This window comes from Lutra lutra, chromosome 4 (genome assembly GCF_902655055.1).
Source record: "Lutra lutra chromosome 4, mLutLut1.2, whole genome shotgun sequence".
Lineage (NCBI taxonomy): Eukaryota > Metazoa > Chordata > Mammalia > Carnivora > Mustelidae > Lutra > Lutra lutra.
Window position 1 is genome coordinate 35,632,195 of NC_062281.1, and position 18,342 is coordinate 35,650,536.

The window sequence follows — 18,342 nt, forward strand, 5'->3', positions numbered from 1 at the left end:
AGAAGTGAAGATGGCGGCGGCGGTGCTGGCGGCGGCGGCGGCGGCTTCTCGCCAGTGACGCGCGGTGCGGGCTAATCTCCCTCCCCACCTCCCTAGTCCGGACCCCGTCCGCCGCCGGGACTACACCGTCCCCGCAGCCCGCCCCTGTCCTCCCTCCCCAGTCGCCCCCTCTCCCGACGCCTGGCCGCCGCTGGCGGCGGCGCGCCCCGGGTCCCGGCCGCCGGCCTCGCACTCCTGCGCGCTGTCGCGGGGGGAGCGGGTGGCGTGTTGATCCGCCCCTGCCGGCCCCGCCAGACCGCCGGGCCGCGGACACACGCCCGGCAGGGAGGCGGCGGCGGCCCCTGCGCATTTGCTTCCCTCCATTTGGGGACTGGGAGGCGGCGGCAGTGGGTTTTGGGGAGGGGAAGGGTGTTCGGGGGGGGGGTGGGCGAGCGGGAGGGGGCAGTCCTCGGGAGGAGGACGAGAAGGAAGCACCATGACGTCCATCCATTTCGTGGTTCACCCGCTGCCGGGCACCGAGGACCAGCTCAATGACAGGTAATAGGGCCGGCGGGCGGGCGGGCGGGGGGAAGGGCGCCTCCCCGCCCTCCCCTCCCCCACGGGGCCGAGCCGGGGCGGGCGCCCGTGTTTACGCGCCGCCGGCCGGAGGGGGTGGGGGTCGTCACTGCCCCCGGCTAGGCCCCTTCCGGGGCAAACTTCTGATCCCGGGGGTCTGGGGCCGCGGGGGGAGCGCGTTGTAGACGGTGCCCGCGGTGTAGACGGGAAAGCGCGCTGCAACCTCCTCCTTCCCCCCCGCAGCCCCCCACTCCAGTCTCCCTCCGAGGAGCCGCGCTGAACTCGGCGGAGATGGGGGGGGATTCGGCTCCCGGAGCGGGGGGCGGGCTGTAATTACCGCCCGGCCCAGGCCCGAGGAATCCATATTAGTCAAAGTTGAATTGAGACAGACAATGCGGATGGGGGATGGTGGAGGTAAAAAGAGAGGGAAGAGGAGAAGCGGGGCGAGAGGCCCCGGGGTAGACCGGGCTCGCCCGGGCCCCCGGGAGCTGTGTCCGGTGGGGTGGTCTGGACCTGCCAAGCCTGGAGATCCCGGGGGATGGGGAGGCTGATTCCCGGCAGATCGCTTTGGGGAGGAGGGGGGGGTAGGAAGCGCCATGATTATTGTTATTATTATTAAATTTGAGCTCCTGCAGTGAGGTTTGCCTGCCTGGGGAGGGGATGAATTCAGGCGGGGGTGGGGAAGTGGATTGGATTCCCTTTGCTCTGCTTCTTCCGAAACGGGGCTGGTGTGCTCCCTCTCCTAGCTCCTATGGTGCGAGCTTTTTTTGTTTCCTTTTTTATTCTAATGATAGTGTTTTCCTGAGTTGTAATTTGACAGCTGAAAACCGTGCGTAGAGTCAAAGGAAAACTCTTACGTTTGCAGTTCGCAATGCTGCTTTCTTAACAAGCTTAAATTTCTGGGATGGGTTTGCAATGGGCGGAGGAGGAATTATGGTGTTTTTTTGTTTGTTTGTTTGTTTTTTGTTGTCTTTAATAAGAAGGCTATTTTGGCGGTGGATTCCTCCCTTTGCCTCCTCCACCTTTCCCTACCAGTTTTGGATATTGAATTGCAGGGCCGCATGCTCTCAGGGAACTAAGATAAAGCAGGAAAAGTTCCTTCACTGTTCCTTCACTGACTCGGAGAAGGTTGAGGGAGGCCTCCATTAAAGAAAGTCTTAGAATTTAGGACTCTGATCTAGTGATGGTCTGAGTATTTACGGGGCCAGAAAGTGGGGCATTTTAAGCCTCCCTCTCCCCCAGTGATATAGCTGCTTTCTATTTCTTTTGAGTATGAATGGCCATCTGGACCCAAGTTTAGAAGTTAGATATGATTTTTGCTAAGTGACCGGGTGACATAAGTTGCATGACGCCGTTTGTCATGCGCTTCCCTGAGGGAGGAAGAGGCCTAACTTGCTGCTAAGATATTGGTCCGAGTCTCCGTATCTAACCGCCTCAGGTGGGGCGGAAGCTGGCGGCTCAGGTTGTGGCACTGGGTTCAGATTTGTCCAATCTTTGCTGTAGCTATAGTGTATTTAACATGTTAGTGTTTGAACATTTTGCAATACTTTCTGAAAATACTGAAATAAGTTTTGTCATATATTTTAACATTTTGTTATGTGATCTTTACTCTGATTTTTATTTCATTAGAGATGGAGATCTCTGAGACTTTAACATAAGGTTATTTTTGTTAAGTTTTAGAACCAGGCTCTTAGTGAGGATAGCTCTGCTGTCACTCACAGAACCAAGTTAGTAGTGCTTGTCCTGGAACGTGTCTTGTAACTTAGAAAACTGCACCAGGCAGGAGAGAGGTAGGCCACGTTTTCTGTATTAGTCCTACTTTATATATATCAAGAATCCTGACCAGCTTACTCAATTGACTGTGTCTGCCAAAACGTATTTTGCCAGTTATCTTGGGCACTCTGATTCATTTTTGAACATTCATTTTACTTCAGCTAGTCTGGGGAATTTACAAGTAATGGATCCTTTTTTAAGCTACCTTTTTTGTCATTCCTAATGTAAAGAAGTAATCAGTTTTGGTTTTGATTCCTGTAGTGTCAGTACACAATATGAGGACTATTTAAAGCATCTTTGAGTTTTTATGAGACAGAAGTGGATTTCATTCAGATTATAAAATGTGCACATCAGGGTGGCAGACATGTGAGAAGATAGAAAGCACTGAGGGTAAGATTTTGGGGACATAGAGTTGAGCGGGTAGAATGGTCTGTGGAGATCTGTGAGGACAGCATTTGAGACAGCCATGCACCCTGTTCTGATGTAGCTGACTCCTGGTGGAGCTGTTCTGTGTCTGCTCTTCAGAGGGAAATATTCTCTTTGCAGACCTCCTTGCAGAGTTACCGGATCAAGCTTTTGCTGCAAAAATCTGTTTACAAAACAGACTGGCTTTCTAGAGCCTTTTAACTAGAACAAGAAGCCCAGAACATTTTCATCTTCAGATTAAAAACTTTACCAAGATGTAGTAAGTTTTGGTAATCGGAAAGAGTATGCCACTATAGCTTGACTTTTATATGAGAAATGTGTCTACATCAGGAATGAAATGATAAATGATTTTTTGGGGGGGATGAAAAAGGGTTTAAATAAGTGGACTTATTGGTAAGTAAGTAAGATTGGACGGGCAGTATGGTAATTGCAAATAAATTGGTGAGTTAAAGAAAATGGAGGGGGCCTCAAAACATCGATATTTTCTTCTCCAAATAAGTTTTCATTTTAAAATAGCCACATCCTCTAGAAAGTCAGATATTTTGTTCAGTGTAATGATGTGATGTCTCTAATACCTCAAATATACTCAGTATAGCAAAAGTTTTATGCGATTTTTTTTTCTTTGTGTTTTCAGACTTGCTAATTCTGTTAATAGTCTTTCTGTATTGGGTTAAACTTTTTAATCATTACCTTGGGAGACCAAATAATAAATGTAGTTGGTGAATGTAGGTGGGGGTGGCTAGGGCAGAGGAGAGTAGTTCAGAGCCTAGGATGTTGGTTGTGGCTTCCCAGGATGATTACAAGGTCCCTAGTGCCCAGTGGCAGGCTCTATGCAAATATTCACTGTGTTGAATTGAAACTATCCTGCTCAGATACTTTTGTGACATTTTGATTTTCTTTCTAGTGAATTTCTTGAGTTAGTACTATGTTCCTGCTTGAATCATTGTCTCAGAGAAACAGCAAAAGAATATCGAGAAAATGACTCTGAGGGAAGGGCTGGAAGTGCCTGCTAAGGTCTGGAAAGTGCCAAAGAAGTCACATAGACCAGTCTTTTCACTAATGAGTTGAAAAAAACAGGCCCGGAGCTTTGTGGCATTCATCCAGGGGTACACAGTGAGCTACTGACACATGAGGTCTGCATCCCCCCCCACCCTCTGCCCCCAGTCCGGGTCTCTTTCCACTGTTGCACGTGGCCCGTGTTCGGAGATATGGTCACCCCCGTGTTCGGAGATACGGTCACTGTTTGAGGCAGCTCAGCCTTAGAGCAGCCACCTGTCTTAGAGTTTTGATTTCTCCTTCCCCTCACCTCCTCCTTCCACTTAGGCCTTTTGTCAGGGGGCTGACCCTCTTAACCCTTTTCTAGAACTGGCCTAGGAGAGGCCTTTTTAAGGTGATGTGGGTATGCCGTAACTTGTCCCTATCCTGAATTCTTTCTCACGATGTAGGTTGGTTATAATAGGAACCAGTTCTCATTGTTTGTCTATGTGGAATTTTCCTGGGAGCTTTGCTTTTTGGCATTGTTGTGTGTTGTGCAATCAAACAGTCTGGGTTGAGATTGTCCTATCAAAAGGGTTTTTCTCTAAGGAGCTTCCCCTTTAGGTGCTGTAAGCTACCAGGTAAGATGATAGAGGAGTTAGAAATTTGGAATTCCTAAATCTGGGTTTGTCTCAGTCCTGCTGCTTATTAACTATGTGCTGGTTGGCCAGTCATTTAACCATTTAACCACATCCAAGCCTTACTACCCCCCCCACCCCCGTCCCCCGTCCCCTTGCCCTCCCAATCTCTAAGTCAGGCGTAGTACCCACCTCAAGGTTGGTAAGGAACAACTGAGATAGTGGGTAGGAAACACAAATACTGTAATGCGGGTAATGTGGAAAATATGAAGAGATGGTTACTTTTAACTGCTTTTAAAATCAGAAGGCAGGAAATCAAAGAGATTGCTCTAGAATATCCCTACCATTGAGTGCAGAATCCAGACTTCGCCTTAAATCAATGGTTCTCAACTGGGTGCAGTTTTACCCCACCCCGGGTATATTTGGCAGTGTTCGGAGATCCTTTTTTTTGCTTGTCACAGCTGGAGCCCTGCTGCTGGCCTCTAGTGGGTAGAGGCCCTGGAAGCTGTGGAATGCCCTACAGTGCACGCTATAGCTCCTACACGGAAGGCTTATCCTGTCCAAAATTCTACTTGTGCTGGGGTTGACAAACTGTCCTAGCTAATCTTGGGTATATACAGATGTAAAAATAAATGGAAATGACTTATGAAGAAAAAGTCCAGCAATATAAGTTGTTAGTCTCATACTGTGACTACTTAAAATTAAAAAGTCAGTTCCTTGGCAACTCAAGCCACATCGCGAGTGCCCTGTGTAGCCCCAGGTAGTGAGCAGCACACAGGACAGTGTTGTAACTGAAGGTTCTTTTGGACAACAATGATGTGGAAAGTGCTTTTTTGCACGGGCCACGGCATTCAGGAAGTGGTCCTGATTTTTATGAGGAACTGTTGGGTTTTAAAGACTCCGGGATATCCTTGCCCTCTCAGTAGGCCCCTGAAAACATGCCAGGGATTGCATGGAGCTGAACAAAGATTGTGGTGGGTAGATGTTCTAATAGTGGAAAGCTGCCTGAAATTTCAGTATGCCACACCAAACGCACACATGTTGCTCTGTGTGGGATAGAGCATCACCTCAGCAGACCAGAGGGCAGTCGGGCGGATTACTGAGGTGGTTTCCCAGGCACAGTGCTGCTACAGGACCAGACTGGGAAGGTACAGGCAAGTTTAACTGAAATGATTCAGTGAAGCTGATTGAGGAAAGCAAGCTTAAAGATAGGGTATGAAATAGCCAAATGAAAAATGAACATCAGAACACACAGGGGCAGATCAAATCAAGAAATCGGGGACTACATTGTAGCTTTATGAGTAAACAGACACTTGTGAAAGAAATTACACAGTACACGGAAGTGCAACTAGGAGTAAGGGGGTGAATTTTAAGGCAGAGAAGGATTTTTCCCTCGCAATTAGGAAGTGGTCTGTAAAGGCAAGTGGCATCATGGAAGGCGGTGTCAGATTGCACTGCAGTAGGGGCGCAGGGCCGGCTCAGTCGGTGGAGCGGGCGACAGTTGATCTCTGGGTTAGAAGTTCGAGCCTCACGTTGGGTATAGATAAAAAAATAAAATCTTTAGGAAATAAGTGCACTTCTGGAGCTCCTGTGGGGTGTATTGAAGGAAGCAGTTTTATGTTGGGGGAGAATGTACTTACGTCTTCTTTCCCCCATTTTTATCGTATCACTTCTAATTAAAACAAACTCCGCCTGTGGTCTCTTTTTCTGTCATTTTGCTACCTTGGCATTCTGAGCCAATGAAAACAACTTCTCCTGGCTCACGGTGATGATGAATTGTTGATTTATTATTATAATTGATTTTTAGGTTTTACTCTGAGAATTGTTTTTAAACTTTTAATTATGGAAAGTTTCAAGCATACACAGATGTGGAGGCAGTAGGGTGCTGAACAGACAGGTACAACAGTCGTCGCTTAATTGCAGCAGTCATCACGTCAATGGCCAGTCTGGTTTCAACACTTTCCCCATCAGATAATTTAATGAATATATCTTCAGTATGCATCTCAAAGATGAAGACTTAAAAAAAACCCAGCCCACCTAAAATCGTTCCTTAATATCAAATTCAGTCTGTTTAGATTTTCCTGTTGTCAAATAAATGCTTATTTTTCATCAACAGTTTTAGATGATGAAACTAATTGGGTTGTGACATGTTGCAGAATTTGACTTTTTAAAGAGTAAGACAAAATTTGTTTGGATTGTAGCCTTAGAAGGAGGAAAAGCATCACACTGGGATCTGAAGGCTCCTTGCATCTTGATGCTGTCCCTTGTTTACCTCCCGTGAGAGCATTGTGTTGGCAGTCCCTTGTAATGAGAGGAAGATGGGATTCTTGAAACTACAGGGTTTTCTGTAGGGCATGTTGAGGAATAGTAAGTCATGTGAAAAGTTTGCAAGATTCTTCTAATTTAGTGTACAGAAGTGAGACTATTAGTAAATTGAACTTGGCTATGAGACATTATTCTCTAATGAGATCATATTTCGTATTACTTTCTTGATAGAATCAGTGTTGTGGTCATAAATGTCTTGAAAATGAGAGATATGGTAAGTTCATTGGTAACGGTTTTGTGACATTCTCATTTTTGTCAGGATATTAAATAAAGTGTTAAAATTTAATGTTATTTCATGTGTAAATAAGGCACAATTTTCTTATCTTTGTAGCAGGAGTAATGTTATTTGTTTGGTTTCTGATGGTATCATGTACCTTAATAAAATGTTTTCAACTTCTTTATTTTGTAAATCAGCTTATTGAAGTATATTTGACATACAGTATAACTCACCAAAAGTGTACAGCTTGAATTTTGACAAATGTATACAGCTGTGTAACCACCACAATCAAGAACATAGAACATTTCCATCACCCCAAAAAGTTCACTGGTGCCCCTTTGCACTCTCAGTCCCTCTCTTGTCCCCGTCCCTGAAAACCACTGTTTTTTTGTCTCACTGTAATTTTACCTTTAGAATTTCGTAGAAATGGAATCATGTTTCTGGTGTTTTCTACTTAGCTTATGTAGCATGTAGTGGTTTTTTTCCTTTTGTGTTAGTGATGGTATTTCATTGTCTGGATATGCCACAATTTCAGATCTGGTTTTTTTCTAATTTAAATTTGGGTTGCTTTCAGTTTTTGGATATTCCCTAGTTTTTACTTACTTGTTCTTAAAAATTGCTTGTTATAAGAAACGTTCTTAAAAAAGATCTAGAAAATACAGAAGATCAATTTAAAAAGTTCAATAGTGCTACCACTGTTAACATTTTGGTGGTTTTCTAGTCTCTTTTTCTGTCCCTGGATAGTTTTGTTTGTTTTAATAAGAGTTGTGATCATCCTGGGTATAATTTTATATCCTTGAAATTTTTCTTGACTTTAATATATTACAGTATTTTTCATACGAAAAAGCTACTTTTAAGATATCTACATTTTCCTAACAGCAAATTTTCATGTTAATTAAAAAAAATTTATATATATAAAGCAACGTTATTTTAGAATCCATTAGTATTGATGGTAGTCTAGATTGCATAGACAGATATGACCTTGTCCAGTGTAGGAAGCAGTGTGGACTGAATGACTGGATAGATTTTTATTTCCTTTTCCCATCAGTTCAGACTCCATTTTTATGTGATTCAGAAGAAAAAGTGTTGTGAACCTACCATTTCAAGAAATTAGCTCTGCTCCAGCATGGATCTGCTATTTCAGAATTCAGGTGACAAGATGTTCCAGATATTTCTGTGAACTCAGATACTAGGTCTTCCTCACGGCTGATCTGAAGGTCCAGAGATGGCCTTTCTGTGAGTGGCTTCCTTACCCTCTTAGGGGGATGGTGGAAATTCATATGAGATTTTCTGTGACTGTCTGCTTGCTGTGATGTGAGAGGTGGAAGGTGGCAGATGTCTTAAGCTTTAAGAAAAGGCCACATTTGAGATTAGGAAGTTAATGTGAAGAAAGGTAAGAAAGCAAAGACAGGGACACCTGGGTGGTTCAGATGGTTAAGCGTCTGCCTTTGGCTCAGGTCAAGATCCCAGAGTCTGGGGATCGAGCCCCATATCCTGCCTCTGCCTCTGCTTGTTGTGCGTGTGCACACTCTTTCTTCTCGCTCGCTCTCCGACAAATGAATAAATAAAATTTTTGAAAAAAAAGAGACAGCAGTGTAGGGTTATTTTAATGTCTAAATGATGAAAGGGAAGGGGTAACGGGTTTTGCAGTTCCACATCTATTTTCTTACATGGTAGGAATGGCTTTGTTTCTTGTCCAGAAGTAATTTGGATTAGTCCATTTATTGCTCTGTGTCATCATCTGCATATAGATGCTTTAAAAGAATCACCAGTAAAACGATCTTTCTTAAGTTGTGTGCATGTTTAGTTTAAACGTTCAATTCTTTCAGCATCCTTTTTTCTCTAGTGGTGTTTAACCTGGTCTTCCTCTCCTCTCAGAAATCCCTGGTTGTTTTCCCTGAGTGTGTTTTTCTTCCTGTCAGGGGTTCTGATGATTATACGCAGGTGGAGAATAATTGAGGGAGAGGGAGTATTTTGCTTCTGTGGCCAGTGTGCTCTTTCCTTTTCTGTGGTTACTCTTCTGGGGGGAGGTATATGAACTACTTTTTCTTTGCCTCTTGGAGTCACAAAGAAGGGATAAACCCAGATTACTGTCACAGGTTCCTCCTCATTCACTCTGGTTTCTGTCACTTCAAAAGGGCTGCAGAGCCAGGACCGGGTGTCTTCCTTTGGGCAGCTTGGCAGCCCGTGGTCTGTAGGTCAGAGATGACCCGTGGGCTGATTTTGCTGGTGGCAGTTGCTCACCCTTTCTGCCACTTGGGAGGGCTGGAAGCTTCTGAAGAAGGTGCACAACACCTGGATCCAGAGACAGGAGTCATACATAGGTGGTTAGCAGCCACCCCATGTCATTCCGGAATGTTTCTGCTTTCACAAAACTTTTGAGGGGAAGTGCGGTTGGTCTTTTTCTTTTCTCCTAACCATGGCCTCTTGATTCCTCAGAAGACTTTTGGAAATGGAAAAAGCTTCTTCAGCTTTCATGGAGATTTGATCATTCTTTGAATTCTAGGACATTCTTGAGGGGTGATAGCATTGGTTTTTGGGCGTGGTATGTTTAAACCATTTTTTTTTCTTCGAAATGGAGTTTTTCTGACAACACTGAATTTTTATAAGAGTAACAGAACCTCACCAAATTGTAGTAAAAGCATTTTTTGTGGCTTTTCTGAGTAAGAGGTTCATTGATTTAAAGTCGTACTCCTCATAGTGTCTAAATGGACCACCATCCTCAGGAGCACAAAAGCTTAAGGGTTACTGTATAAAAGGCCCTTGTTCACATTCCTTTGTATTACAGTTAAAATAATTACCGACAGCAGATAGAGCTGTGCTTGTCAGGGCCTCACTACCCCCGGCCTTCCTCTCCCCCTTAGACTAAGGGTTCTCCTGCTGTTGCTTGAGAATAGGATATTTTCCTGCTCCTTGAGGCTAGAGTAATTTTTGTTTTTTCTACAAATGAAACTTTAAAAGTCTGAGTAAAGTTGCATAAATATGAGGTCCTCCCTGGAACTCTAAGACACTGAGAAAGGGTAGCTTTTTAACAAACATGTCAGTACTCACAGGGTTACGGTCCAGCTGGGGGAGTGAAGCTCATGCTGACCACTGGCAGACTTTGACAGCTGGTGCAAGAGGTAGTCAAGTTTAGCCTGTGCAAATATTTGCCATGTGTTCCTAGCCCAGAGTTGGAGAACTGTGTTTGATTAGTTTTCCTCATTCGGTAAATGTTTGTGTGCTTCTCACCCTCAAACATTATGCTAATCCAGGAGTGGGTTTCACTCGTTGCACCAACTGTGATTCGCTTAGTACACCAACTTTTTTGGAACTTTGGGTTGAGAGGCAGTTGGAACATTTTCTCCCTCATTGGTCAAGTTTGGAGAATAGGGATGTGATAGGTATTGGGCCCAGGGAGCGGCATCAGGTGGGTATGCCAGGTATCCCCCCCCAACTGTTTACTTTGAAATAATTACAGATTCAGGTAATTGTAAAATAGTGCAGAGGGCGAGTGTCCCCAGAACCTGGCTCTTCTTGACTGTACCAAGTATTTTTGGCATCCTTGCAAAGTGCTAGAGATTTAAAGGAGCATGTTCCCCCATATGCATTTTTGAAAATTGGTTATTTCTCTGTTAAGATAGCATAGATTAGAAGACACAAATTTAGAGAAGACTTGGTATTCTCAGACGAGTTGGAATTGATGAGATAGATATATTCTAGATAATGGTTAAGTTTTTAGTCATTTGGTCTTTGATATGTTGGTGAGTAGATTATAAATTTGAGGAAGTCAGTGGTCAGGGATTTTTTTGTTTTTCCCCTGACACTAATTGGCTATGTGACCGTGAGTCAGTGATACAACTGTTATTTGTAAGTGAGTGAATTGGGCCAGATCATGTAGGTTTTCTTTGCTCAGTTTCTGTGTTCTTAGGATATGCTAGGGAAACGGTTTTCGTATTGTAGAATAGTTCAGAGGGAGAAGGAACTGTGTCTACGGTTGTCTGTGATTTCTTTCACTTTGAATGGAAAATGAACAAAGAAAGTGGGAGAACAAATTTTTACTCTTTTACTCAATTCAGTAACTATTTTGCCAACTAAATTATATACATTGGGATACAAAGATGATGGCCTCTGCCCTCACGGGGCATTCATTTTACAGGCAAGGGAACATGTAATAGGGAGTTAAGTACTAAGTGCTACTAGATAGTATAAATGACAGGGAAGATGGACCTGATGATGACACTTGGTGCTTACGAAGGGCTTTGAAGACAGGGTTGTAGGGTGTGGAGACTGGTTCATCCTCTTACCTCTCTTCTCTTGGACCTAATGACTTTTCTTGTAGGGGCATGGAAGGTACTGTCCGCAATCAGGGCTTCAGAACCAGGGGGTGATTTGGATAATCAGAGTTTTGACAGTAGTCTAGAACTCTTGTGCTGTGTGAGAGCAGTTTACATATGGACAGTGGTTTTTGTTTTGTTTTGTTTTGTTTGTTCCTTTGCTTTTTGTTTGCAAAAGATACTGCCCAGGGATGAGACAAGAATATAGGACTCTGCAGGGTGTGAAAACAGGTTGCTTCGTCCTAATGCTTAGACTGCCTTATTGTTGGAGTTGGCAAGGAGGGGAGAAGGGGATACTTGAGCTTATATGGAGAGTCTGTGCTCCTTTCTGCTCACTCAAGCTGCACAGGCTGGCATTGACCCTGTGACTGACTTGAATACTACCAGCAGAGAGACCCTTAAGTGTGAGACGGTGTGTCCTCTGATTCCTTCACTGTTACTATCTTCATTTAAAATACTTAATTGGAGGGGCGCCTGGGTGGCTTAGTCGGTTAAGCATCCTACTCTGGATTTTGGGTCAGGACCTGGGGATTGTGAGATCTAGTCCCGCTCTGCATCTAGCTCTGCACTGGGCATGGAGCCTTCTTGAGATTCTCTCTTTCCCGCTGCCCCTCCCTCCCCCCTTAAATAACATAAAATACTTAATTTTATATAGTACTCTGCCAGAAATATTTCAAGATTATTTATGGTTATAGACATTCATGGGGTAGAACTGTTACAATGGATATAGAATTTCATATCAGATTTAAGAGCCCCAGGTGAGATGACATAGTCAGAAATATTGGGGGGGGGGCAGTGACTGGCAGGCTCAGTCCATAGAACATCCAACTCTTGAGCATCCAGCTTTTGATCTCGGAGTCATGAGTTCGAGCCCCAAGTTGGGTGTAGAGAGAGATTACTTAAATACATTTATGAATTTAGATGTATCTGCTTAATCCTTTAAATTTTGTATTAAGTTTTTATCTGTCTTTGGGTGTGTTTTACGATACTGACGTTCATTATCAAGTATTAAAATTCCTACAGAATTTGAGTGTGTTACTGTGGATCTGTTAAGATTTTATGTTCCATGGGTGGGTCCTGATTTTGAAGAGCCGTGTGAACTGAAAAGCCACTGGACTCTGTATCAGGAGGCTTGGTCCTTTTGCTAACTAGTTGTGTAGTCTTGGCCAAGTCATTTCCCTATAGTGAGTCTTGGTTTACTCCTCTGTAAGATGGGCAGATGTGTTTGATGTCTGAAAGTTCATTTCAGCTTGGAATCTGTGTGACTGTAGGGCTGTACATACTGTTTTATGAGCTGTAGTTGATGTATTTTTCTCAGCTTTGCTACTAAGATTTAATATTTATTTCCTGCCTTAGACCTGCTCATCTTCCTTTTAGTACTCATTCTAATAGGTGTGTAAAAGCAGTGGGCATTCTAAATTCTTCACCACCTTGTTGGGTTAAGTGGAGGGGAGCTCTTAAAAGCCATCCCAACTCTTCTGTATCTTTTTAAAATATTTTAAACTTTGAGAGCTGATGTATTTAACTTGACATGAATGAATTCAGTGCAGTTATATTATTTCCTAATTAGATTTTCCTTATAATCTTAATGGTGAAGTTTCCGTGTAGCAAAAGCTCATTTGAAGTAGGGTGTGATAAAGCAAAAGCACATTGACAATGTGACACCTTCTGGGACTGGGAATGTTTGTTCCCTTTGATTTCCAATGAGTTGAGCCCACTGTTCTTTTTGAAAGGCTATTTAGTAGGTCCCAGTACTGTCAGGTGCTCAACAGGACTTTGTTCAGTTTTCTAGGATATCTGTTATCATTCCGGATTTTAGTTTGTACTAGCTGACGTTAGTTTTTAACTTGAGCAGCCTGCATGTCTACTTGACATTGACTGCTGAGTCATTTTTGAGATGTTCAAAGTTTTACACCAAGGAGGATTTTAGGGCTTTCATATTTTACAGCTGAGGAAATTGAGGGCAAGAGGGCCCAAGTGATTAGTAAAGTGGCAAAGACTCTACACTGACTCAGTTTTTTAAAAAAGTTTATTTATTTGAGAGAGAGAGAGTGCCTGAGGTATAGAGAAAGAGAGCACACAAGCAGGAGGGAGCTATAGAGGGACAGGGATAAGCAGACTCCCCGCTGAGCAGGGAGCCTGTCACGGGGTTCGATTCCAGGACCCTGGTGTATCATGACCTGAGCCGAAGGCAGACACTTAACTGACTGAGCCACCCAGGCCCTCCTCCACTAACTTGGCTTTTTTTCTTTTTGGAATGGGCATGGGAAGTTACTTTCCTGTTACATATTTATTACTATATATAAATACAATTAAATAATGATACACACACTTTGTGTACACACCTGCCATTAAAACAGCAAATTTGGAGGGATCTTGGGCTACACATCAGTTCTAGTCTCGGGTGCGTGGTGGTGGAGCTTATTTGGGGAAGACAGGCCAGAAAGGGCCAGTGAAAGAAGTTGGGGATTCTTCACCAGAGGCCCATAGCCTGGTCTTGGGAGGAAGGAAAGCTTTCCAGAACTGTCAAAAGGAGGACTGGGATTCTGAGTAGAAGGTAGGCTGAGAGGACCATGCCAGAGGTGGGGTGCAGGGAAGGACGTTGAAGACGGGAAGAGACTTTTGTAGGCAGAAGGAACTGCATGTGTGAAGACGCTAAGGTGAGAGAGGGCAGCACATATGAGGAACTATATAAGAAGCCCAGAATGCTTAGAGCAGTGAGCACATAGGGTTTTAGATCTGTTGCATAGTTTTCGTAGAAAGGAATACATTGTTAACTGTCTTCAAAAATGAGCTTGGTATTATCATGACTTGGTATTATCATCAACTTTATGTTTAGTTGATGTGCTAGGTTATGTATTTTGGCTATAACCGATTAATTTACTGGGTTAGACTTAGCATCTGAACCAGTGCAGTAAAGGGTGTGAATTCCCTCCCAGTTCAGGACAGTTGCTTGATTTCATGGCTACAAATAGCATCCTTTACCTCCATCCAGTCTAGTTGTTGGAATTTGCTATTGTTAATGAAGATGAACCAGCCTGGATGGATGGTTCAGTTCAGATGCTTCACTGCTGTTGGGAAGACACAACAGATTCTACAAAGGAGCCAGTAATGTCACTGAGATGAATAATAATGTAGTTGTCTAAGAGAGAAAATAGTCTATGATCTTAACCATGTTAAGGACAAAAGTTTCATAAGAAGTGCTTGAGGAAAATGCACTTGTCTCTGGGTTATGGGTGAATTACTTTTGATGTCTCAATGTGTTTTCACATTTTATATGCTTCTGTATGAGTATGGATGTGCTTTTTAAATAATAGAAACAATAAATCCATAACAAAGTGTTTTAGTTTAGCTAGCCCTTCACATGTACTGTTCACATATATACTAACTACTATACCTCAGGTACTGGGAATGCAGAGACCACACACAGTAAGCCTGTCTTCAAAGAAGGTACCTCTCAGCATTCCCATGAAACATGAAAAGCATTGAATAAAGAACACTTAATATCATTAAAATTTTTTTTTCCCTAGAAACCTCTTTTATGAAATATAATTCTTTGTGTAAGACTGAGGGGTGGTTCTATAAATACATTTATTTCAAAAAATTTATTTTGAGCTTTGATGTTGAACAAAGTCCTAAATTAGGATTAGATATTTGGGTATAATTTTTGATTTGAGCTTATGGAAATTTGTTCACAGCCTGCCCCCAAAGGAATGGTGTGTAATGAAAGCCTGTTGGATTTTGGACAAGAACTTATTTCCATTTTACATTCATAGTTCACCCAGAGAGAAGACAGATTGTAACAAATATTGGGGTAAAATTTAAGGGCTATTTTTTGTAGTACACTGACAGAATTTTTATCATAACTTAAATATAAATGAACACTACAAGTAAGCATTTTTTGAAAAATGCGACCTGAAGTTTGTTTGATTGACTGATTCATTCATTGTCAATCAACAAATATTTATTGAGGGCTTGTTTTGGGCCACTCTTAGGCTGCAGCAGTGAACAAAGGAGGCAAAAATTCCTGCCTTTGTGGAACTTACATTGTAGTGACATGCTTTTTGTGTGCTAGTAATTTGGAAACACTTTTAAATGTGAGGTGTTTAATTTCCATGTTACATCTGTTTGAAATGTATTCTTATTAAAAATTGTATTCAGGGGACGCCTGGGTGGCTCAGTTGGTTAAGCAGCTGCCTTCGGCTCAGGTCATGATCCCAGCGTCCTGGGATCGAGTCCCACATCGGGCTCCTTGCTCATCAGGGAGCCTGCTTCTCCCTCTGCCTCTGCCTGCCATTCTGTCTGCCTGTGCTTGCTCTCTCTCCCTCTCTCTCTCTGACAAATAAATAAATAAAATTAAAAAAAATTATAAAAAAAAATTGTATTCAGTTAGAAATGATGGGAAAGCCCACTGAATTTAACTGTTCTTTGTAATATCCCTAAGTGGTTTATTAAACATTTTCATCACTGTGCAGGGGCATTCTTTACACTTGCTTTTCCTTTACTTTGAGACTGCGAGTGCCATCTGGGAATGCTGAGAGTGGCCTGTTTGAGGACAGGCTTATTGTGCCTGGTCTTTGCATTTGTAGTACCTGAGCTATTGTAGTTAGTACACACTTTTATTAAATTAATTTGAACTTCAAAAAATAGTATTTTAATAAAAATTGATTCTTGCAACTGTACTTTGATCTTTAGAATAAGGAATGAATTAAGCGTATGGATTTTTTTGTATATATTATTCCGATAATATTGAAAGATACCACAGTATAACTTCATTGCTCCCTCCCATATTTCATGTAGGAGGTCTTCCTTAAATGGTGATCCTTAACACTGTGTGTGTGTGTGTATTTTTGGTTAGGTCGATCTCTGCCCCCAACATTCTGTTATAAACATTTTCAAACATACAGAAAAATTGAAAGAATAAACAATAAATTACCTGGTTATACATCTTCTAGATTCAGTAATTGTTACATTTTGCCAAATTTGCATTGTGTGTGTGTGTGTGTGTGTGTGTGTGTATAAAAGATACATATATTTGAAGGGGTGGGGGAGTGGGAGGTTGGGGGAACCAGGTGGTGGGTATTAGAGAGGGCACGGATTGCAGAAAATAAATTTAAAAAAAATTCATATAAAAACTTAGGACTATTTGGAAGTTGCACATGATGCTTTATCTTTTAAATACATGTCCTTGCATCTCCTAAAAATCTGCAGTTTCCTCTTTACAACCATCTTACCATTATCACACCTTAGAAAAGAATTCCTTGGGCACCTTGGTGGCTCAGTTGGTTAAGTGTCTGCCTTTGGCTCAGGTCGTGGTCCCAGGGTCCTGGCATCAAGTCCCACATCAGGCTCCCTGCTCAGCGGGGAGTCTGCTTCTCCCTCTCCTCCTGCTCCTCCCCTCTACTGATGCTCTTGCTCACTCGCTCTCAAATGAATAAATAAAATCTAAAAAAAGAAAAAGAAAATCCCTAATACCGTCCAATAGCTGGTGTATATTCAGTTTTCCCAACTTGTCTTTAAAATAGCTATATATAATATTGGGTTTTTCAAATTAGAATTCAGTCAAGGTTCATACATTGCATTTGGCTTCATTTGAATTTTGTCATGGAGTTATTTTTACAAAAAATATTTGCAATTTTTACAAGGGTCGACCTTAATGATTGAAATGTGGAAATCCTTCTGTTTGAAAGTGCAAGTGTCATTGTTTTTAATTTCACGAACTTTTAATTGGTCTGTTTATACAGTTTGTCAGTGGTGTATGGCTATTTTGGTGAATTTTCTAGTATTGCTTTTCCTGGACTTCATGAAATCTTGCATCTTTTTGCAAGATTTGCAATTTCACTTTGCACTTACTTTGCACTGGATTACATTGTATTGTCAGATAACATCCCATGATCAGTAAAGCTTGACTCCAAAAGATGTGGAAATGATAGCCAGGTTGTGCAGGGATGTCTGAGACTATTTTAATAAGAGATAAGCGGTTGGTGAAAGTTTTGGCCTTGTTGGTTTTTGTTTCCTTATGCAGACTCCTGACTGGGGGGATGAGGGAATGAGAACAGACTATCAGTGTATATTTCCTGGTGTGATTGACAGGAGAGTGGGCTTGTCAGTGTTCTGTTAGTTACTAGGGAATATAGAAGTGAGGGGTTTTGTTTACGTTACATAAAGATTGGCTTTTATTTTGAGAAAAGATTTACTCTTCAGATAACTTAGTGGTTAAAATAGATTTGTTAAATAAGCTTGAAGTAAATGTTTAAGGGAGTTCACAGAAGTAGGTAATATAAAGTTTTGTTTTGTTTTTAAACTTAGCACAGTTAAAGGAAACTGGTAAGAAAGATATCAAAAATGAAGTATAAATGAGGCTTTATTCATATACCAGTGGAACTAGTACCAAAAAAAAAATGGTGAGGTTTTCTTTGGTCTTCATTCTGGTTTTTTTATTACTGTGTAAGAAACCACTCCAAATTGAATGGTATAGAGCTACAGTCCTTTATTATTTCTGGAGTTTGACAGCACTTGGCTAGGGGGTTCTTACTCGAGGTTTCTTATGCAGTTGCAGTCAAATGGTAGCTGGGAAGACTCAGCTGGGATCTGGAACTGGGGCAGTTCCTTGGGCATCTCCACCTTGGGTGGTCTCTCTGTGTGGTCTCCGCAGCATGGAGGCTTCGAGCTTGCTAGACTTCTTAGGTTGGCAGCCCAGAGTTTCAAAAGCATGTGTCCTGTCCCAAGAGAGAGAGTGCCAAGCTGGACTGCCTTTTTATGCCATGGCTTTAGAAGTCCTGCAGAGTCACTGCTGCCTCATGTCCTTCTCAAGAAGCAAGTCATAAGGCCTGTATTAAAGGGGAAGATAATGAGAGTACACCTTTTGGTGGAGGAGTGTCAAAAGGGTTTATAGTTTTTTTTTTTTTTTTTTTTTAAACCACCTTGACCATTAAAGATGATAAACGGGCACCCGGGTGGCTCAGTCAGTTAAACATCTGCCTTAGGCTCAGGTTTTGATCTTGGGTTCCTGGGATCAAGTCCTGCATCGGGTTCCCTGTTCAGCTTGGAGTCCACTTCTGTCTCTCCCTTTGCTCCTTCGCCGCCCTCCCGCTTGTGCTTGCACTCTCTCTCTCAA

The 18,342-nt window shown here is 42.5% G+C and overlaps 1 protein-coding gene across 6 annotated transcripts in view; it reads left to right on the top strand.

The window, feature by feature from the left end:
• Positions 1-394: 394 nt before the first annotated feature.
• UBR5 (ubiquitin protein ligase E3 component n-recognin 5) overlaps positions 395-18,342 on the top strand; it is a 138,461-nt gene continuing 120,513 nt past the window's right edge. For all 6 annotated transcript variants that reach the window (XM_047728548.1, XM_047728550.1, XM_047728549.1 and 3 more), the window contains exon 1: positions 395-537. In XM_047728548.1, the coding sequence (XP_047584504.1) occupies positions 476-537 (62 nt within the window). In that variant the 5' untranslated portion in view covers positions 395-475. The remainder of the gene's footprint in view (positions 538-18,342) is intronic.